The sequence below is a fragment of the Xenopus laevis genome, chromosome 3S, assembly GCF_017654675.1.
Source record: "Xenopus laevis strain J_2021 chromosome 3S, Xenopus_laevis_v10.1, whole genome shotgun sequence".
NCBI lineage: Eukaryota > Metazoa > Chordata > Amphibia > Anura > Pipidae > Xenopus > Xenopus laevis.
This window is the reverse complement of record NC_054376.1, coordinates 16,301,190-16,325,451: the sequence shown is the minus strand read 5'-3', so window position 1 is coordinate 16,325,451 and position 24,262 is coordinate 16,301,190. Positions and strand designations below refer to the sequence as shown.

Genomic DNA, 24,262 nt, shown 5'->3' with positions numbered 1-24,262 from the left:
TCTCAGGAGATCAACACTTGGTACTCCTAAAACACATTTTCTTTCTTAAGCTTTAACCCAGCATCTGCAAATCACTGTAATACTGCTTTCAGTTAATGATTCAATAGAGTCTGCTCCAATGAAGACCTCATCAAAATATGGCCAAGGTGCTGAAAATCTGCTTGACAGCAGGAATTTGATATGGATTTTTCTGTAATGCCTTGTTGATTTATACATTTATAGTCAGCATATATCCTCACTTCTCCATTTGGCTTCAGTACAGGCACTATTGGGGTGGCCCAAGTTGGGCGGGTTACTGGAATTAACACTCCTTGTTTCACCAAGCAATCTATTTTGGCATGCGTATTGGGACAACTTTGGGATCCAGCAGGAATGATATTGATGAGCCCTTAAATTTGCCAAGGCCTTCTTCAAATATACTGCTAAAGTATTTGAGGATACTTTGCAAAGAGTCTGTTGTTGCATAATTTACTCCAGGTAATTGAATGCCTAGGGGCTCAAACCACTCTATTCCTAATAAGCTTGCTCTGTGTCCTTTTGTAATAATGAGGCGTAGTCTTTTCTATAGTGGACTTTAACAAAGCAGGCTCCCACAACATCTAAAGGTTTTTTATTGCAATCCACAAACCTAACATCACATGGTTAAATATGAGGACCATTAGTGGTCTATAATGCATGGAAAGTTTCCTCTGAAATTAAGGAATAGACACAGCTTGTATCTACCTCCATTCTACATTTAGACCCTTGCCGTATAACATCAGTCAATTTCTTTTTGTACACTGGCTCATTTTCAACACTATTTATAATTTCTGAATCCGTTTCTGCTTCCTTCTCAGTAGTGTCATTTTGGATTTTTACTATACCTGTTGCAACCCCAGATAGAGTTACTCTGGCTTGCTTGTGTCTCTGTGAATTATAAACTTGGCGGCCGACTCTCTGTATGTGGCCATGGCGCTTGCATTCGTGACACATAGCATTTTGGAAACAACAGTTATACGCAGGTGACCTCCCCCACAACTGTGGCACCTTTACATTTGCTGAATCTGCTACCTGTGCTAGTTTAACATCAAGCATTTTATACACTTGATGTAGCGCTGGTGCAATAACTGAACTGGAAGTGGCCAATGCACAGATGCAGCCTCTTGAGCAAGTGCTTTCTCCTGGGCCAAAGCAAAGGTTAGGTTGTGCTTTGTTAGAAGCCTTCTTTGCAATGCTGCATTCCTGACCCCACACACAAGATGGTCCCTTAGCAAGGATTCCAAGATGTTGCCAAAATTGCAGTGTTCTGCCAATCTGCGCAGCTCTGCTATATAATCAGCAATACTCTCATCTGGCTGCTTGCTGCATCTGTTAAAGTGGAACCTCTTAACAGTTTCAGATGTTGTGGGTGCAAAATGATTTTTAAGCTGTTTAATAATTTCCTCAAATGAACAGTTACTCGGTTTAGTGGGGATACCAGAGAGCGAACAATCTCATAAGTCTTTGAGTCTATGATACTCAGCAGAACTGCACATTTCTGCACAGGGTCTGTCACCTTATTTGCTTCTAGAATGAACTGCAGTCTCTCTGCATAGGAATCCCAGGAGGATGGCCTGGCAATGTCAAACTCCTCTATTATGGGATTAATAAATTATGGGCATTATGGGATTAATAAAGTCTCTTAAATTCCCTTTTACTCACTGGGATCTTGTAGTTGTAGATTTTTTTATTCGTTAAATCCCATCCTCGTCGCCAGTATTATATTCTGAACCCTGTAGTAGTACAGAAAACGTTTGCAGCAGCTGGGAGTAGAACAAACTTTACTCAGGAGGAAAGCATGGCTGAACTGCTAACAACTTGTGAGGAAGAACAGATAGAGAGGCAAATGCTAGGGAAACAATTATTAGCAGAGCAGAACGACACATCTCAGTTTAACACGTAACATCGCCATCTACTGGCTTTACATTAACAGTCAATACATAACAGCCATGATTGGCACTTTTCCTCTGAAAAACATTGATGACAAATATACTAAATGTGCCATAGGTCTAAAGGATCACTAACACAAAAAAGTGTTTAGTATGCATTTAAATATACAGTATTTGGTATTTTAGTTCTACTACAATGTATACAAATAAGCTGCTATATAGCAAGGGGAAGCCATTCAAGTAGAAGTTGTAATGCACATGTTTTTATTTTATTTTTTAGCAGATATAACTATAAATATAGATATAAATATACTATTCTATTTCATTATATTTCTGTCGTACTTGTTACACTAGTTCATAGGAGGTATTTTGCATAAGTAGTGAGATTGATAGGAATAACAACATTAAGGAAGGAAACTGAAATACTGAGGGTAAAAGAAAAATATATTATGGCTGTACAGATTTGGGACCTTTTATCCAGAATGCTAGGGACCTGGGAGTTTCTGGTTAATGGATGCTTTATTTGCCAGTAGGTCTTTCCAGCTGACACAAGGTCACCCATTCCGATTAGAAGAAAAGAGGTTCCACAGAAATATTCACAAGAAGGTTTTTTACAGTGAGAGCTGTGAAGATGTGGAATTCTCTCCCTGAATCAGTTGTACAGGCTGATACATTAGATAGCTTTAAGGTGGGGTTGGATGGCTTTTTAGCAAGTGAGGGAATACAGGGTTATGGGAGATAGCTCATAGTACAAGTTGATCCAGGGACTAGTCCGATTGCCATTTTGGAGTCAGGAAGGAATTTCTTGCCCTTCTGAGGCAAATTGGAGAGGCTTCAGATGTTTTTTTTTTTGCCTTCTGGATCAACTGGCACTTAGGCAGATTAAAAAAAAACTAAAAGGTTGAACTTGATTGACGTGTGTCTTCAACCTTACTTACTATGTTACAATATGTTACTATGTCGAGTGGATTATTTGCAGTGTAAATTTAGAAAATAAACTACATCATAAAAATCATGACAGAATCCCTTTAAGTACTGATTTATTATATTTGCACATAAGAAACAAATGCTCTGATTTGGATTCTAAATATAAAGCAATGACTTTAAGTTAAAATGATTTTCGCCTGCTTTTATATGTCTCGATCCTAGTGCCATTGGTTCTGCATTTTGCGTGCTTTTTGAACCTGCAGAGAAGTGCATTTTTCAACGTTAACAAAAATGTAAACCACAGCTACTAACGAGAACAGTTTTAGTTTTGTCCACTCAGCATAAATGCTCTGTAGCTCTAGGTGATAGGGAACCGAGACTTGTGGGACAGCGTCAGAACTAGAGTATAGCTCAGGAAACATATTGCATAAGGAAATGCGTCCATGTTCCCCCTTACTTTTTTACCCCCTACTCTTCTGCTTTCACACTTTGTTATTGTTGGGAGCCTTCGGTACAATTAAGGTTTGTCCCTGTCTGAAATTACTTCATGTCCTGTTTGGAAATGTGTCATTATCTTAATTCAACTGCATGTTTTAGTGTAAGTCATGGATTTATTGTTGGTGAAACAGTTGAACTCCAGGGAAAACTGTGTATTGCTGCAGTAAGCAAGGCTATGTTTATTTGTTAGCTTAGGAAAAGCTGGATAAATAGGTCCCTGCAGTGAATGGAGGAGAGCAGGGTGGGCCCTCTATTCCATACACTATTTAGGATTTTGTAGCTCCATTTTGGGCCCTCCATTCCATACACCATTTAGTTAGAGATAGCTAAGCTGATTAGGCTGCAGGTGAACTGTAGATAAAATAGGTGTGGGATTACACCTCAGTGTCCTGGGATACCTCCTTGTGCTGGAGGAGGGTGTGGGTCCCTGAAGACCTCTTTGTGCTGGAGTGAGGTGTGGTGCTGCCAGAGGCTGGCTAGCTGATATCCCTGGAGGGTAGAGTAAAAGGGGCTTAGTGAGAAGCTTGAATATTTCAGAGTGTGGGAACCACCCTGAATGGCTAGAACCCCAAAGAGAGGGATAAAGTTGTCAATGCATGTTGTGGAAATGCTAATGAACAGTGTTTCTACAATCTTTGTTTTGGGAAGAATTGCCTGAATAAATCTGTGTTTTCGGCACCTGTCATTTTGCTTCTGATCCTCTGCTAACCTGCCTACTATAGGTAAATTTCTAAAAAAATTTCACATTCCCTTTAGCTATCCGTAGCTCTAAAGGTCTGGGAAGGGATGACTCTTTAACACTGTATCCTTTTATTGTTGTGTAGGGACCCATAGAGTTAATGTCTCCCTAGTTGCTGGGCAGATGCCTATGTAGCTAGATGTAATTTGTAATTTGTTATATTAATGGCCAGGAGGCGATGTGACCACGTCCTGTCACACTCTGATATAGTGAGTATAAAGGGGTGGATCTTCCTCTTTGGCTGCTGGATGCTGATCCAACTGGGCGTACCCAGGGTATGGGCAAGGCCCAGAAAAGCCATGTGCTATAGAGGGACCAGTACCTCTAGAGATATAAGTCTGGGAGCAGGGACCCCATGAATGAGGCTAGTGAGTGTCAGGAATATAATGTTATAGACTCTCTAGGTAAGTAAGGCAGAGAGGTAAGAGAGAAAGAGCAGCTTTGTGCTCCATCAAGGAGGTGAAGCAGAGAGTATATTCCCAGACTGTAAGAATGTCTACAGTGAAGGGACCACATTGGATAGGATTTGTCAGGCTTTAGGTTCTCCTCCCTGACCACTCCACTGGGTGAGATCCAGACCACGTGTGAGGTATTTCTGCCTGGAGGTATGCTGTACTGCCTTGACTACATCCTCAGGGAATGCACCTGCATCTACCTCTGAAGCTCTGTGTGAGCTATGTCTGTGCCTACATATATTCTGCAAATGCCTCTGTGCTGATGTAAGTAGCCTGTGAATCATTTGTCTCTGACAAATAAAAGTTTATTCTGTTTGACTGCAAGAACCTCCTGGCGTCCATTATTTTCCTGTTTTATTGCACAGTAGCCTGTGCATATAACAAAATAAAAGACATGTGGGCTAAGCGATATTTCACATTCCCTTTAGCTATCCGTAGCTCTAAAGGTCTGGGAAGGGATGACTCTTTAACACTGTATCCTTTTATTGTTGTGTAGGGACCCATAGAGTTAATGTCTCCCTAGTTGCTGGGCAGATGCCTATGTAGCTAGATGTAATTTGTAATTTGTTATATTAATGGCCAGGAGGCGATGTGACCACGTCCTGTCACACTCTGATATAGTGAGTATAAAGGGGTGGATCTTCCTCTTTGGCTGCTGGATGCTGATCCAACTGGGCGTACCCAGGGTATGGGCAAGGCCCAGAAAAGCCATGTGCTATAGAGGGACCAGTACCTCTAGAGATATAAGTCTGGGAGCAGGGACCCCATGAATGAGGCTAGTGAGTGTCAGGAATATAATGTTATAGACTCTCTAGGTAAGTAAGGCAGAGAGGTAAGAGAGAAAGAGCAGCTTTGTGCTCCATCAAGGAGGTGAAGCAGAGAGTATATTCCCAGACTGTAAGAATGTCTACAGTGAAGGGACCACATTGGATAGGATTTGTCAGGCTTTAGGTTCTCCTCCCTGACCACTCCACTGGGTGAGATCCAGACCACGTGTGAGGTATTTCTGCCTGGAGGTATGCTGTACTGCCTTGACTACATCCTCAGGGAATGCACCTGCATCTACCTCTGAAGCTCTGTGTGAGCTATGTCTGTGCCTACATATATTCTGCAAATGCCTCTGTGCTGATGTAAGTAGCCTGTGAATCATTTGTCTCTGACAAATAAAAGTTTATTCTGTTTGACTGCAAGAACCTCCTGGCGTCCATTATTTTCCTGTTTTATTGCACAGTAGCCTGTGCATATAACAAAATAAAAGACATGTGGGCTAAGCGATATTGAAACTGAACTTACTAGGGTACCCCCCCATTATTAAAGCTATTTTAGTTTTTTGGCATAATATTTCTTCAGAAGTGCTGAATTGCTAGTATATTTGAGACTTCCACTTCAATTTTATGAACTCAAATATACCATTGGCATATTTTAGACAAGCATATATTTTCAAATTTAGTTTTATTTAGTTTTAATTTTGACCCAATCGAGAAAAAAAAGAAACATACATAATATCGCAATGACATAAATGCAAATTTGGCAGGAGGAGGGCTATTGTACATATTTGCTTTGGTTTGAGGTAGCAGTGATAGGAGGTGTTCGAAAGATCCATGGGGGCCATACTTTATTGAACTTTTTGGGGCAACCCCCTATGAAGGTAAGTGAGTTGGAAAAGGGGACGGAGGCATGGACCATCTCTATCCACTGTATTTTTTGGGGAGAATGGTTAGATATCCAATTAAGGGCATAAGTCTTTTGGTTTCAATGAAGAGGTAGCACAGTAGGGACCTTTTCGGCTGGGTTGGGGCAGCTTCCTTCACTGGGTATTTATACTTTTGGTTGTACAAAGAGACCAATATTTGGTTTAGCCAGCTGATGAGATGTGCAAAGAGATAGAGCTGTAGCTCAAAGAAGGGGCATTATATTGAATGCCAATCTGCCAGATATTATTTCCATTGATCCTTACTCAAACACTTATACAGCAGGATCAGTATAGCTGCCTGCTAAATGGAATTAGGAAACATAATACAATAAAGGAACATTGATATTATTAAAATATGACAAGGCTTTTGGTTCACAAATTGTCACATTATACTGGCAGATATGAAGAATGTTTGGCAGATTTAATGACATCACAACGCACTATATATTTCTAAAGAAAATAAATCCGCTTTGGAAGAATATAAGGAAATGTGAAAAGTTAAAGTGGTGACCATATTAAGGTAGAAAGCCTAAAGCTAAGTGCTTATACATTATACAAGTCGTTGACCCTATAATATCCCCATATTTTGCAAAAATGGGGTTTGTTTGTTTTGGTTCACAAATTGTCACATTATACTGGCAGATATGGAATGTTGGCAGATTTAATGACATCACAACGCACTATATATTTCTAAAGAAAATAAACCAAATGACCAAGCATTGATGCCTGTATGTACTGTATGTTTGATGAGGAGGGTGAAGTAACACCATGCAAAAAATCTGGCCATATATAGTTAAATTGCTTTGCAGTTTGATATTTCAAAATAAAGATTCAGGGCTAACATTTACAAAATTTCATAGACTGTGGTTGTAGTCCATGAAATCTCCCTGCAATGTTGCATGCAAAACCACTCAGTCCTTTTTGTGTTCCATTCCTTGTTGAGCCACTGCTGCAGCTATTGACCAGGGCAACCCTGAAGCTACCATCACCTCCTGATTAGGTGGCAGCTCCAGGGCTCCCTTTGTGTCCAGCATCAATAGAAGCAACACATTTGCTCCTATAGAATTGTATACAGAGGTCACTTACCTGCTGAACATCGCAAATGATGCCAGTTGGACCTCCATTCAATTGCGATAAAATGTAAGTCCAGCATTTGTGCCACAAGCATTGGAAAAAACACTGCATTGTGGGAAAAAATGACAACTGGACCAGAATTTGCTCACTGCGTTTGCATAAAAGTGGAGGTTGCCCAATATGGCCAAAACAGGCCAAACTAGCATGGCTGATTCCTTCCCTATCCCCCCCCCCATCATTGCAAGTCAGGCAGTTTTTCTTCCACTGCATTAATTTATATGTGACTTTTTTTTAGATTTTCTGTAAATTTAATTACATTTGCAATAAAACATCTTTATCAATAGAAACTTAGTCAATACTAAACTCAAAAAGAATAAAAAGGTTTATTTAATGGTACATAGGAATTTTCTCTAGCGACGGCCATTTCGCCCTTAAGTAAATCTGCCCCATAGGCTGTAGTGTATATAGGCTGTAGTGATCGCTATAGCCCTCAGTAAGTCTGAGTACTGAGAGCGCTTAGTCCAGTTTCAGACCAGCCCAGAACCTAGGCCGTCTCTGCTCATCTGCTCATCTGCTCATCTCCCCCTCTCCGTCTGCATCCCCCTCCCCTTCTGCTTCCCCCTCCACATCGCTCTCCCCTTCCCCTCCACATCTCTCTCCCCTTCCCCTCCCCGTCTGGGTCTCTCTGCCCTTCCCCTCCCCGTCCACGTCTCCCTTGCCCCTCAGCGTCTCTCTCCCCTCCCCGTCTGCCTCCCCTTCTGCTTCCCCATCAGCTTCTGCTTCCCCCTCCGTGTCTCTCTCCCCTCCGCCTCCCCTTCTGATTGCCCCTCCATGTCTCTCTCCCCTCCACGTCCCCCTCCGCGTCTCTCTCTCCCCCTCCCCGTCCGCCTCCCCTTCTGCTTCCCCCTTCACATATCCATCCCCTTCCTCCTCAGAATCTCTCTCCCCTCCCCTTTTGGCTCCTCTTCTTTTTCCCCCTCCGCGTCTCTCTCCTAATCCAGGTCCCCCTCCCTTTGTGCGGCAGCTTGCGTGTATATACGCATAACTTGAATATGTGAAGTTGCGCATGCGCAACTGACTTTAATGCGGCTTGGCGGCATGCCGCCCCTGAATTTTTGCTGCCCTAGGCCCGGCCCTTTGTGATCTTGCCACAAACCCGGGCCTGGACCAGCCTCTATTTCTGATTTTGTCACACTCGCTTTCATCTGGTATGGTACCTATGGATTGGAGGAAAGGTGATGTAATTCCTATATTTAAGAAGGGATTACAATCTCAGCCTGGCAATTATAGGCCAGTAAATTGGACATATGTAGTGGGGAAATTATTTAAAGTCTTGTTAAGGGAAGTTTGTCAACAGTATATTCTCTTCTCTACTTGGAGTAAAGCTCCAAGATGCAAAGATCCAATCGTACGAATCAAGGATTCGTACGATTTTCGGCCCATGTGTGGAGAGTCCCGACATTTTTCGTCCAGTGGAGATCGGTCGTTTGGTCAATCGGACAGCTTAGAAAATTTCTGTCGGCTGCCGGTAATATCTCTGCGTGTATTGCCGATCATATGATTTTCAGTGGGAGACTGTCATTAGCTTTGTCGGACATAGATATCATACGATTGCTGTCAGGGGCAGAACATTGGCTGATCTGTTCTTTAACTACTTTATTTGATCTGATTGGTAAGACTTTGATCTGAATGGTTAGTGGCAGGTCGGGAGATGGGGAAGTCCGATCGTACGATGATTCATACGATCGGATCTTTGCATCAATGGCCAGCTTAAGATTCTTAGTATGGCACCATATGGTTCTGTATTGAGTTCACTTTGCAAGGGCAAACAAGGTTTTGAGCTGTGTTTAAAGGGGAACAGATTTGTGGGAGATGGGGATTATTCTTCCACCCTGGTAATGCCCCACCTAGACTATGCCGTGCAGTTTTGGTCCTAATTGTTCAAATGGGATAATATTGAATTAGAGAGACAGTGCAAAGAAGGGCAACTAAGCTAGTAAAGGGTATGGAACATCTCAGTTATGAAGATAGACTGGCCAATCTATTTACAACCTCTAGAGATGCTGTTGTAAGCTTGTCTTGTGAGTGTAACTCGTATGATGGTGTCTGTACAAATCATACACACATCATTTCCAGTATCAGCGGAAAATATTGGCTCAAAAAGTTATAGCATCGTACATTGCTGCCTTTTAATTACTAAAAAAATATCTTTCCATTCCATTTGAGGCCAAAACCTCAAACTCACATACTGTCTATGGAAAAAAAATTGCCAAATCATATCTTCTGATACACTATGCTTTTAAAGAACCATAAGCTGCATTAATGGGACACTATACAATATAATTTTTTTATATACAAAATAAAAGACATGTGGGTTAAGTGATATTGAAACTGAACTTACTAGGGTATACCCCCCCCCCATTATTAAAGCTATTTTAGTTTTTTGGCAAAATATTTCTTCAGAAGTGCTGAATTGCTAGTATATTTAAGACTTCCGCTTCAATTTTATGAACTCAAATATACCATTGGCATATTTTAGACAAGCATATATTTTCAAATTTAGATTTATTGAGTTTTTTTTTCACCCAATCGAGAAAAAAAAGAAAAATTAACATACATAATATTGCAATGACATAAATGCAAATTTGGCAGGAGGAGGGCTATTGTACGTATTTGCTTTGGTTTGAGGTAGCAGTGATAGGAGGTGTTCGAAAGATCCATGGGGGCCATACTTTATTGAACTTTTTGGGGCAACCCCCTATGAAGGTAAGTGAGTTGGAAAAGGGGACGGAGGAATGGACCATCTCTATCCACTGTATTTTTTGGGGAGAATGGTTAGATATCCAATTAAGGGCATAAGTCTTTTGGTTTCAATGAAGAGGTAGCACAGTAGGGACCTTTTCGGCTGGGTTGGGGCAGCTTCCTTCACTGGGTATTTATACTTCTGGTTGTACAAAGAGACCAATATTTGATTTAGCCAGCTGATGAGATGTGCAAAGAGATAGAGCTGTAGCTCAAAGAAGGGGCATTATATTGAATGCCAATCTGCCAGATATTATTTCCATTGATCCTTACTCAAACACTTATACAGCAGGATCAGTATAGCTGCCTGCTAAATGGAATTAGGAAACATAATACAATAAAGGAAAATTGATATTATTAAAATATGACAAGGCTTTTGGTTCACAAATTGTCACATTATACTGGCAGATATGAAGAATGTTTGGCAGATTTAATGACATCACAACGCACTATATATTTCTAAAGAAAATAAATCCGCTATGGAAGAATATAAGGAAATGTGAAAAGTTAAAGACCATATTAAGGTAGAAAGCCTACAGCTAAGTGCTTATACATTATACAAGTCGTTGACCCTATAATATCCCCATATTTTGCAAAAATGTTGTTTGTTTTTTTTTTTTTAAAATATACTATCCAAGTTTCAGAGTACATGTATGGGATCCGTTTTTCCGGAACCCTGTTTTTCAGAAAGATCTGATTTACGGGAAGGCCATCTCTCATATACTCCATTTTAATTAAATAATTCAAATTGTGTAAAATGATTTCCCCTTTTCTCTGCAATAATAAAACCCTATGTTTAAATGGGTTTTTTTTTTCGATCCAAATTATGGATAGACCCCTTATGTAGAAAAACCCAGGTCCTGAGCATTCTGTATAACAGGTCCCAATCCTGTACCTTTTATAACTGAAGACCCACTGTATATAAGGACATATTTACAGGGTATTTCTGGCTAGATTTATGGTTTGCATCATCAAAACTTCAAGGGCCACCTGTTTGCTTGGGAATGTATGTTGCTGAGAGATAGAGTGTTGTGAGTTCTTGAATCAAACAACCAAACTTGTTGGGTCAGTTTGTCCTCTTTCATTCCAAAGATTTGATGCTTGAGTGCAGTATAGCAACTCACAACTCTTGAGTGAGTTACCAGCCTTCCGAATCATGCCTGGTTCCCAGAATGATGCAAAATAGGATCAGTTATCCAGAAACCCATTATCTAAAAATATCCGAAGGCCATCTGCCATAGACTCCATTTTAATCAAACAATTCAAAAACGTTTAATGATTTCCTTTTTCTCTGTAATAATAAAACAGTACCTTGTACTTGATCCCAACTAAGACATAATTAATCCTTTTTGGAGAAACAAGCCTGTTGGGTTTCATTCAAGTTTTTTTAGTAGACTTGACTGGAAATCCAAATTATGGAAAACTTCCTTATAACGTTAAACCCCAGGTCCCAAGAATTATGGATAAATGGTCCCATACCTGTATCGTATTCTATTATGGACGTTCCAACCTCTCAGTGGGGCTCATTTATAAACTTTGCACGGCGCAGAATGATTTGCACAGTGAACTTGTTTGCCCTGTGATTATAAAGCTGAATTCATTATGCAAGCATAATTTTGAATTTTTATTCACTAAGCATAATTTTGAATTTTTATTCACTCTCGGCGCATAATTGCAAATTGCAAAAATGTATGCTCATACTCAATGCAAACAGATTTTGCACATTGCTAATTTATAACTGCAAAATGACGCACACATTCATCTCATCTGTGGATATTTGTGTGCAACAAGCATTACCTTTAGGGCCTTTAGGGGAAAACATGCAAAAAACAACCATATGCAAAGAATTATGCGCTGCAAGAACTTTACAAACTTCAATGCAACATACTGTAACCCTTGCGTATATTTCTAGTGCAGCACATTCATGACTGTCCATTTGCTGGTAACCTATTGCATAACAAAAAGCTTAAGAGCATCCTAACTTTTAGGGGAAATGCATATGCCACACTTCCCCTATTTACCGTAACTATTGGTCAAAGTTTACTGAGCTCTTCTGTTGTGCAATGATGTTCTTTGCCAATGAAGATTGTATGTCTAACCAGCAGTATAAACTTGTACTCTGCTCTAATTCTGTTCTGTGCTCACAGGTGCTGTATAGAAGTTAAATAACAAGCGAGTGGTTGGACTCAATAGTCCCTGTGGTGTCTTAAAGTTACATGGATCCAAATGAAGATAGATGATCCAACTGATGATCCTCAGCTACCTTTTATTGTTATCAGTGGCAGTGATTGTTGCAGCATGCCTGGTTAGGGCTGTTTCCATTTGTACCATAGCCCTGACTGTATTCCCCTGTATTGCACTGTGGTTACCTTTTCAAAATAGACTATAATAGGGAATAATGAAAACCCATTGTATGACAGAGGCACAGGATATATTATCCACAATGCTTAAGACCTGGGGTTGTCTTTTTAAATTTGGATCACCTTGAGTCATTTAAATTAAACAAACCCAATAGGATTGAAGTGCCAACAATATGGATGCATGCAGCTTACTTAGGATTAAGTACAAGGTACTGTTTTATTATTACAGAGAAAAAGGAAATCATTTTTAAAAACTAGAATTATTTTGCTTAAAACAGACATGGCCTTCCCGTACTTCAGAGCTGGATATTAGGTTTGCAGATAAAGAATGCCATACCTGTATTTAAATAATATGTATACAGCTTAGGGATCCGTTATCTGGAAACACAATATCCAGAAAGCATCAAATAATCTCCCATGGACTCCATTTTACTCAAATAATTTAAACATTTTTTAATGATTTTCTTTTATCTCTGAAATATTAAAACAGTACGTTGTACTGGTATGGGATCCATTATTTAAAAACTCCATTTTCCAGAAAGAGCCAATTTACGGAAAGGCCGTCTGTCATAGACTCCATTTTATCCAAATAATCCAAATTTTTTAACATGATTTTCTTCTTCTCTGTAATTGGAAGCAAAACCAACCTATTGGGTTTATTTAATGTTTACATGATTTTCTAGTAGACTTAATGATCCGTTATCTAGGAAACCCCAGGTCTGATGCATTTTCGATAACAGGTCCCATACCTGTACTTTTGTCATTTGTCATTAAAAAAAAATTATTTAGAGGGTGAAATCAAACAACCTGTTACAAACATTATTTCAAGAGTAACAAATATATAAAACAGCTACACTTGTAATTAGACATGAGAGCTTTACTGTCAGGAAAGTGAGGATTTCATTTGATAAAGAACAATGAAGACCAATGCTCTTTCAAGGTGAATGGTCCAAAGTAATCTTATCTTTTTGCCTGAAGAAGGTGCCTGAATGCACTCAAACACCAGGATAAATCACAGTGATCTCAACTCATGTTTTGATACTGACATCGAAAACTAAATGGTGGATCTTGCATGCATGTGTTTTTGGCTGAATCCACTTGGTTATGTCCTTACAAGATGATAGCGTGGTACTCTGGCTGGCCAGTATGACCATGCCCAAGCTTATTATCCAGGGATAAGGTATGCTTTGAGCATCAGGAATGTTTTAGCTTGGTAATCTGTACCCCAACGCTTCAAGGTCAGTGGCCCAATAAATGCAAGGGGATCCTCCAATGAGAATCTCTTCTGCTGTCTGTATATGCTTTTTATTTTCAAGGGAAGCGTTAAAAACATTTTACCTTGCACTGAACCCTACAGTTTGTGACTCTGGAGAGTCGGTGGGTGCAAATAGGAGGGTTTTAGGGAAGGGACAATGAACAAAAGGCACACTGCAAGTTTTCATGATGATGTTTAGTTGGAATTGTTTAATTCCAATAAATCCAGATATGCAAAAGAAAAATACTCCCCCCAAAACAATTCCAAATTCTTAACACCTGGAACACAGCAAGGGTCATATACTGAAGAAGAAAAATTGCTTCAGGCCTGCATTTGCACCATGAATACTGACTTTTTTAAATAAACCCTTAGTGCCCTTGCATCCAGAGTGTCTATGAATTACCCTCTGTGTATTTATATATTGCCAGTCTAATCATTAAAACAAAAAATGGCCATAAATGTACAGAAACAAAATGTGTCACAATAAAATTTATTGTGAATAAACGTACAGTACAATGTTTTCCAACAACTGTTTTATAACATGGCGCACCAGCTAATTCATTGTAATTCTTTGTAGTAATCTGGTACAGCTTTAAGAAATGGTGATCCATAGCAACCAATCAACAAATAGCTATGCCAATTGAAATCAAAATTCTGATTAGGGCATCACACCCATTTAATGAAACAGGCACATGCTGTGCAAATTTTACCCTTTATCACATTGCTCAGGGACATACAGTATATAATGCAGAACCTGATCGATCTCCCTGTTCTAGAATAGTGAACCAGCACAGATACAAAATCACTGCTCAATTATCGTCATTTAAAATCCATCACAATGGTCTGTACTGGTGCTAACAATAGACTTTCCCAGCCTTTCATTCATACCCACACTAAAGATTAGAACCTTGAATATTTTGTTATATTATTTTGTATTATAGTTTTTACCATTGCTGCAAGTCTAAAGGGGTCATAGCTGGACAAGTACATGTATTCAGAATCAGCAGTGCAACAGCAGCGAGTTAGCTACAACTTAAAAAACTTTTTTTGAAAATTATTCTGAATAGGAAAGGCTCTTAGAAAATTATTCTGAATAGGAAAGGCTCTTCGAACCTTACAAAATGTTATATTTGGGTTAACAACTTACCATAGTAGACAATTGTTGTGACTAGCACGGCTATCAGTGCAGGGTACATGATGCCCTCTCCTATGGGGCAGCAGCTTTTCTCTTGCACCCAGATACGGCAAGTCCAAAGAGTACACTTGTAACACAGAGTTCCTGCTGGCAAGAGAGACAAGGATGAACTGATATCAGCATTTCACAGGCAAGAGTAATAAATTGGGAAGTTATCGCTTTCCACATTGCACTTAACCACATATGTAAAAACTGCTGAGACAGTCTCAAGTGTGCCTCCTTACAGGGGCAGTCTGGATTGGGGGAGGTGATACAGAGCTCACTTGAAACAATGAAATCTTGGAGATCTGATTTGGTCAATTAAGTTTTGGTTGAGCAGTTTCAATGGTATACTGACAAAATATATCCTGTCAGCTCTGCACCCAAGCAGAAATATTTAATCACATTTTTGTTTTTGAAGAGACCCTAAATTACATACCCCGGTGTCCAGAAAAATGGCACTGGGGCCAACAGTTAAATATTTATTGGGAAGCTAAAATATGGAATCTCAAGTTCATGTGATGGATCTGTGGTGAACTGTACGGTAATCCAGCTGATTTCTTTATCAAAAGTTAAAGGTTCTGACAACACTGACCTCAGTGAAGACAATAGGGTTCAGATAAGCAATATCTTCACCCCACAGGCTCTAGCAGGTCTGAGCACACCTACCTGAGAACAATAAGTAATTGCTGGGAGGTGGGGCTAGCTGGAGCACGTATAGAGCAACACGGAGACTTGGTGGAGGAGATTATATGTGGGAGACAGGGATTCCTGTACTACAGTGGGACTCGTTTCTCGGCTTTTTGGCTAAGATCAAGTGTAGTATCTTCGAGGATCAGTGGAGGAGGGGACATCCTAGCTAAGGGATGCCTGGGTCAGGGTGGTGGGCTTAGCGCATCCTCGTTCATGATATTATCACTTTTTTGGCACTTACTTTGGATCTAGTGCAATACCTCCAGGGAAGCACTGATCTAGGGGTGATATGTGTGCCCATTAGGTTCCTTCTCCCCCCGAACCCGGTCCTTTATGGGCGTAGACCACAGTGGGACCTCTTCGGTGGTCCATTGGTTCCGGATCTCTTCACGCCTTCTGGTTGGAGAGAGAAGAATAAAGAGGTTTCCCTAGCTGAAGGAAGCCTGATAACACTTGCTCCCTGTCCGAGTCTTTTGGCTGGAGGGGTCGGGGATAAAGGGTTCCACTCCAGCCTTTGGGCGAAAGGTGGATCCGAAGAATCCTGCTTATCCCTGGCGCCTTTTGGGCCAGATAACCTGGAGATTCGGGACTTAGTATTTTTAAAGACTAAGTCCAATTGCGCCCCTAGCACTGTGTGTGCACTTGTGTGACACTGCACTTTGGGTGATACCAAGCACGCCTCGAGCATGAAAAAAATAAAAAAAAATATTTTCTTATCAGGTGGGGTTTGGGGACCCTTCTGAGAGACAGAGAACCACTTGATCCTTTGGCCAAAGCTTGATGGAAGCCAGAGTCGCTGTGCACCCTAGCGGGAGGCTTTTACATTTTCTTACCAGGCTCATATGGCACCTATGCACTTTATTGCACTTAGCACATTGGCACTTAACACTTGGCACTTTTTTTGTGTTTGTGTGTCCTTTTTTGAGTGCATCTTTACACTGGGCTAAGGATGTTCACAGTCCTTTTCGGCTTGACCCCAGGCCATGGATTGGTTTACTGGGGGAAGCCTAATTGGAACCCAGGGTTAAAGAGACCCCCCCTAGCTGTGAAGCGAAGGGGAATCTGAAGACCCCTGCCATTTGTGGCGGGGGGGTCAGACTCGGTGATGATGGGGCGCATCCTAACTTTAGGCAAAGGTGAGCCCATCAACTCATGCTGTTTCCTTGACTGGCCTGGGAAATTTGAGTATTGGAGCCTAGGGATGTCGCGGACTGTTCGCCCGCGAACTAGTTCGCGCGAACATCAGGTGTTCGCGTCCGCCGAATGTTCGCCAATTTGGGTTCGCCTAAGCTGGCGCTTATTTTTGCCCTCTCACCCTAGACCAGCAGATACATGGCAGCCAATCAGGAAGCTCTCCCTCCTGGACCACCCCCACACCCCCTGGACCACTCCCCTTCCATATATAAACTGAAGCCCTGCAGCGTTTTTTCATTCTGCCTGTGTGTGCTTGGAAGAGCTAGTGTAGGGAGAGAGCTGTTAGTGATTTGAGGGACAGTTGATAGTAACTTTGCTGGCTAGTAATCTACTTGATACTGCTCTGCATTGTAGGGACAGAACTCTGCAGGGATTTGAGGGACATTTTAGGTTAGGTAGCTTTGCTGGCTAGTAATCTACCTTCTACTGCAGTGCTCTGTATGTAGCTGCTGTGGGCAGCTGTCCTGCTGCTGATCTCTCATCTGCTGACTGCTGCCAGTAACCCAATAGTCCTTGTAAGGACTGCTTTTATTTTCTTTTTTGTTTTTTTTACTTTGCTACTGTAAGAGCCCAGTGCTATTAGTCTAGCTGTGTTGGGGAGTGGGACTGGTGTGCTGCTCCTCCTAGTAGTTCACCACTACCAGCACCAACCAGAGTCAAAATTGTTACAAAGTATCTTATTTGCACCTGTTAGCTGTTCTGAGCTCTCTGCCAAAAGCTAATTAAGTTAGAAACTGGTTTTTTTCTGGCTGTTCAGTGCAGAGAAAAGAGGGACTTTCCAGTACAAAAGAGGGACAGGGGGTTGAGTGGTCAAAAGAGGGACAGTTGGGAGGTATGCAAGTGCCACCTAGCTGTGTGAGCTTTTTCACATTCTGTCTAAATAACAATAATAATTCCGTGTCCGTAAACATCACCTGAGTGATGTTTTTACAGCAGCAATAATATATTCCGTATCCACTACTGTATACGTTGCCCTTGCAGGCATTGTTTGCCCAGTCTTTAACCAAGTGCCACCTAGCTGTGTGAGCTTTTTCACATTCCGTGTCCAGAAACATCACCTGAGTGACGTAGTGTGATTTCTGCCCTTTACAGCACAAAACGCAGAGCTGTGTCAACAATGTATTTTTCAGAAACATTTTTGCCCTTGATCCCCCTCTGGCATGCCACTGTCCAGGTCGTTGCACCCTTTAAACAACTTTAAAATCATTTTTCTGGCCAGAAATGTCTTTTCTAGCTTTTAAAATTCGCCTTCCCATTGAAGTCTATGGGGTTCGCGACGTTCGCGAACCATTCGCATTTTTGTCCGGAAGTTCGCGAACATGTTCGCGAACATTTTTTCCGACGTTCGCTACATCCCTATTGGAGCCCATGCCTTTGGGTAGGACTCATTGGGAACACCTGCACTGTTGCACTTTAGCACTGTGCACTAAGAGTGTTTTGAAAAAAGGGACTCTGCCTGCGGGCACGCTACTCTATCTTGATTTTCACAGTACATTTGGTATTTCAGAATGGTATCGGGCTTTCAATAAGTGACTGCTATTGCCAGTGTATTATTGGATATCTGGAATAAATTGTTAAAAATGCCATGTTTTGTTTCTGTGCTCTTTCCTGGCACACACTGGTCAGACCTCAATGATCACACATTGTATAGCAGGACAATGATTATAAAAATTGTTCTACTTGGCTTAGATCTGAGCCAACTGAGAATGCAAAGATGTCATTAAGGTAACATGAACATGTGGTAACCCTTATTAACTCCCTGCACAAATCAGCTATATACAAAAGTATGCAAACAAGACAGCATGGTCAAGTGGCTTGCAGTAGTAAGAAATGTTGAGTTAAGCATACAAATAGCCAATTTTTACTGCAAAACAATAATAAAAAAAATGATACCTGTTTGTGACAAAAAATTGGGCACCTGGCCAAAAAGTGTTTCTAGCAAACATCTCTGTAGTAGTAAAGATGCAAGCCTTCCATGTTGTCACAGGAGTTTCCCATCTTGCATTCTGTTGGGAGTGTCAGTGACATGCTGTTGAGAAGAAGATGAACGGTTGTTGAGAAGCTAATCTTAAGTGTTGTCATCAAGTAGAGGTTGGCCTGTAATATTGATAATATGTAATATATGTTATATATGCTATATAGTATGTAATATTTATATTTATATTAATTATAGTCAGTATTTTGTGTGCTGGTCCCTAAGCTCAGTAAGGGACAGCAGCACAGAGCATGTGCAGTGAATCAGCAGGAAAGAAGATGGGGAGTTACTGGGGCATCTTTGGAGACACAGATCTTTACTGCTCAAGGACTTTTGTTTGCGTTGGTCTGGTACAGAAGCTCAAAACATAATGTACAACATTTCTAACCTACTTCTTTAGTTCAACCTTAATTTCTCCTTTAATTACAATTTAATCCTATTGGGGTTATTTAAAGGAAAACTATACCACTCAAACAATATGTCTCTATAAGGGTCTCTATAAAAAGATATTGTATAAAACAGCTCATGTAAAACCCTGCTTCGTGTAAATAAATTTTTTTCATAATAATATACTTTTTAGTAATATATGCCATTGGGTAATCATAAATATAAAACTGCCATTTTAAAAACTAAGGGCCGTCCGCTGGGACTTGTTCAGTCATATGAGCTAATTAACAGACAGAGTTCTTTCACACTCCTGTTACAGTTAAAGCTGTAGTATTTCTGGTCAGCTGATCTCTGAGGCAGCACACAGACCATCACGGAATGGTGGATCAAGGCAAGAGATGTAAAACAGCAATATTTACTTAAATATATATTGCAGTTTGATAAGATTCTTTAATATTGCACTTAATTTAATATAAACTATCTGTTCCTAAAGTATTCATTTTGGAGGTATAGTTTTCCTTTAATGTTTAAATTATTTTTAGTAGACTGCAAAAGAGAGATCAAAATTACAAAAAGACCCCTTATTCAGAAAACCATGAGTCCCAAGCATTCAAGATAATAGGTTCCATACTGTGTGTCAACTTGAATTACTGTACCAATGTGAATGTGTGACCCCCTGGGGTTCTGGTATACCTCAAAGTGCATCAAAACAATTGCACTACAGCCCATGTGTGTAATTACACTATGGCGATAGGTGTGACCATGCCATAATAATCTAACAAGCCGGTAAGTGGCATGTTTGTGGCCGATTAAGGGCCAGATTGGTTTAGGTCGATTGTGTAGCTGTCATGCTGCAGCTGATACCATGAAGTTGCCCATAGACGTACAGATTTTACCTTTGTATCTGGTGAACGATCATACGTCGCAATCTTCTGACCTGCCACTAACCATTCAGATTAAATAAAGTAGTAAAAGAACAAATCAGACGATGTTCTGGCCATGACAGCAATCGAACGAAAGTTATGTCCGACAATTATTATGCCTAGGCATATAGTCTGGGCAGGCAATTCATTTCACTCTCCTTTCAGCACTTCCTAGATATCATTGCTCTCCCCACATTGCCCCAGTTCTCTTAACCATTTAATTGTGTAGCCAGTGCATGGGGATGAACATCAGGTCCCCCATTCTGGTGCACAAATAAGATTCTGAGATGATGCAAGGCTTGTCTTAATAACAGTGTCCACGACATGGCTCCTGCCTGCTTGCTATAACAATACACCCATCATGTCCGATGTTTAGCATTATTTACTTAACATATTATATCTGCTGAGTGTGCACTGTCTTGTCCTATCCCTGCACTATGCTGTCCTGTCTTGCAGGAGTTGCATATTTTTGCACTTGCACTTTTTGTCTGTTGTCTGTTACATCTATGTTGTGTGTAGCACCATGGTACTAGAGGAACGTTGTTTCGTTTCACTGTGTACTGTACAAACATATATAGATGAAATGACAATAAACTCACTCTTGACTCTTGAGTTCCCAGACTGATGGAAACAAGATTCAAATAGTTTATACATTGTAATTAAAGTTCAGTTTGCTTGACTAACACGATAAAATAGAATTTGGAATAATGACGGTCCCCTTTAACATACAGCTATAATATTTGTACACCTTGTATGTATGTATAACTTTTTTTGTAAAGCGCTGTACAGTGCATAAAAGTACAATATATATAAAAGTATACATGGGGGAGACAAATCACATAATAAATATATACAGAATCATAGGACAAAGAGCTTATGTGATAAGAGACATAGTGGGAAGGACGTCCTTGGACTTGTTATTGCTGCCAGAATCCAGTGTGCTCTCACAGGAGTGCAGAGCCAAGGCCAATGGCTCATTTAAAACACATTAAATTATAATTAAAATGCAGAAAATTACCATGTTTTTTTTTCCAATAATGCTGTGTTTTTTATCCAAAATGTTATTATAATAGCAGGCTCCAGCTTAGTAGAGTGTGCTTCAACTTGAATTACTGTACCAATGTGAATGTGTGACCCCCCCAGGGCTCTGATATTCCTCAAAGTGCATCAACACAATTGCACTACTGTAATTACACTATGGTGATAGGTGCAAATATACCATAATAGTGTACACAATGATGTACTGCTGTTAAGATGCTCTTGCTGTCATTTCTTGTGTGCAGTTTTTGGGTTTAGCAGCATTAGCGCCAATGGGCTTTATATTCTCTTATCCTATACTTTACCTTTCCCAAGCTGGCTTCTGGTTATTTAGATCCATTCAAGCATGTCATATTGTATTTTCCTGGCTTTTTAGACTCCTCTGTCTGTTTTTGAATTTGATTCTAGTCATCTAACCTTTAGCCATCCTCGAATCTGATATTACCTTAAGATGGTCATACAGGGGTCATACGGGGCAGATTTCATTGGTGCTGCACGAGACAGCAGAAAAGCAGAAAAGTGCGCTATAGCAGTCTTTGCACTAGTGGAGCCGAATTTCCTGTTTAAAAACCAGAAACTAAGCTTTTAAACTTACAGATGGCAGCTTTTTGCCTCTCCTGATAACTGGCTGCTCAGTGCCATCTAAGGGACAAATTTTCTTAACTGCGAAAATTCGCCAGCGTTGGCTTTGCGCACATCACAACACTTCGCCAGGCGTAAATCCGCCTAGACAACGCTATTTCACGAAGATCCGAAGTTGCGCACAGGGTACCGAACACTTGTGAAGTTGTGCTAGTGAAAATACGATCAGCAGTTCGAAGTTGTGCTAGCGTTGGCTAATTTGCATACGGCGTGCAGTTAAAGTACAGTGGCTGTATATGCTGCAGCAAATACATTACACTACACAAGGCCAGGCAACCTTAATAAAATTATGTAGAGTTGTTATAATGCCCTACACATGTGCCCACAGTATAGTTTAGGTGCCATATGTTATCAAATGTAGGGGGGGAGGAGTGTACCCCAAAAACAATTTTCGATCTTTTTCAGCCTATCACCCTGTAAAAAGGGACTTTATTTGGATCAAGTCCTATCTACTCTATCGCACTTTGCCTGGTCTGAGGTGGTGAAGGCAAGTCTGTCGATAGAGGTAACGTTAGAGTGTGAAGTTGCGCCAGAGTCTATCTCCTTCGCTAGTGTAATTACGACAGAGACCATAAATCAGCGAAGCCTTCGTTAGCCACTGCGCCCTTTTAATAAATTTGCCCCTAATAACCTTGCCTCATGACAAGAGCGGCCCTGTGTATGGGGACAGATCCACCCAACCGATATCTGTCTGATATCCATCGGGCAGGTTTGATTTACCTGTCGGGTCAGGGACTGCATCAGCTAGTTCATGCAGTACTCACTTCAACGGTTTGTGTTCTTGCTGCTGTAATCTTATTGTTTTGCCCTAGGGCCAACGATTGGATGAAAGTCTGATGTTGCCCAACTTAGGTGGGCATATTGGGGGAAAGATCCACTTGTTTGGCGACTTTTACACTTGTCTTTACTTGTGCTGTTTACTAGTCTCATCTCTTAAGTGAGTATGTTCTCTGATGGCACTACACCCAGGGCTCTATTTACCGCATCAGTGCCTGAGAGCCTGTGCCTAAGTGGCAGCTTTAGGGGGCATCCCATGGGTATCTATATGGTATATAATATCCTTCCCCAGCTCATCTGCAGATACTTGCCTGAATCCCAAGTTGCAGCTAAGGACCATCCTCCAAAAAAGTCACCACAAGAAAAAATGCCCATTAAATTTAATGCATTTGGAGTGATATAAAAAAGTCACTCGCATAAAAAATAGTCGTGTGTGAAAAATAATTGTCGCCTATTGACTTCAATGTGTCTTGTTGATTTTTCGCTGTTTTGTGAATTTTTTTAACAGTTTCACAAATGTTTTACGGAAGTGAAACGGAACAGATTCATTTATCACTAGCTATGTGGTGTAAAAGATCAGCAGCAGCAATAAGCTCTATAACACCTCCACTAAATGACTATTCGCCAAATACCAAGAGCACAATGCATGGGGGGGATTTAATAGTTTGTTTATTACAGAGCTCATTAAATAAATCTGCCACATAGTCTCCTAAATGAGAACTATTCCAGAGCTGAGCCCACTCTGTGGTTGTTCCATTCAGAGTTTCCTAGAATCTGTCTAGCTTTCAATTCCCCTCTTTGTTTATCAGATCATTGCTGGGCAGTTCGATTTTTATTTTAAAATGACATTTTTTAAGTGGTTGTGCAATGTGCTCCTTTGAGCTTCCTTGTCTAAAAGAGCTTTCAAAAGGGGGTCACTGACCCCATCTAAACAAAAAATGCTCTGTATGACAACAAATGTATTATTATTGCTATTTTTTATTATTTATTATACTATTCAGGCCTCCCTTGTTCATATCCCATTTACTTATTTGAATCAATGCATGGTTGCTAGGGTTATTTGGACCCTAGCAATCATTTTGCTAAAATCGCAAACTGCAGAGCTGCTAAATAAAAAGCTAAATAACACAAAAAACATAAATAAGCCAACCCAGTAGTTGAAGGGGTTGTTCACATTTGATTTAACGTTTAGTATGCTGTAGAGAGTGATATTCTGAGCCAATTTGCAATTGGTTTTCATTTTTTTATTGTGGCTTTTGAGTTAATTAGATTTTATTCAGCAGCTCTCAGGTTCCCAATTTCAGTAATCTGGTTGCTAAGGTCCATATTACCATAGCAACCATGGACTGATTTGAATAAGAGACATACCAAATATAGAAAAGAATTATAAAAAGGGCAAAGGGCCTGAACAGAAAGATGAGTAATACAAAGTAGCAATAACAAGAAAATTGTAGCCTTACAGAGAATTTTTTTTAGGTGGGGTCAGCGACCCCCATTTGAAAGCTGAAAAGAGTCAGTCAAATAATAAAAAAACGATGAAAACACATAACTAATAAAGAGCAATTGAAAACCTGTTTAGAAATGCCCCTTTTTTAACATACTAAAAGTTAACCTAAAGGTGAACCACTCCTTTAAAGTAAACGTTTGGTATGATGAAGACATTGAAAGTTTGAAATTTGCTTCAATTTATTTTGTTTTCTGTTATTTAGTGCTTTTGTTAAGCAGATTTCTGGTTTAGTATTTCAGCAG

General features: G+C 40.4%; 1 protein-coding gene across 1 annotated transcript in view; it reads right to left on the bottom strand.

Moving 5' to 3' along the window:
• Positions 1-15,042, bottom strand: part of LOC101243554 (macrophage colony-stimulating factor 1 receptor) — a 56,720-nt gene extending 41,678 nt beyond the window's left edge. Inside the window, exon 1 of the mRNA XM_041589024.1 lies at positions 14,858-15,042. Coding sequence (XP_041444958.1) covers positions 14,858-14,906 — 49 coding nt within the window. The 5' untranslated portion in view covers positions 14,907-15,042. The remainder of the gene's footprint in view (positions 1-14,857) is intronic.
• Between the last annotated feature and the right edge of the window lie 9,220 nt (positions 15,043-24,262).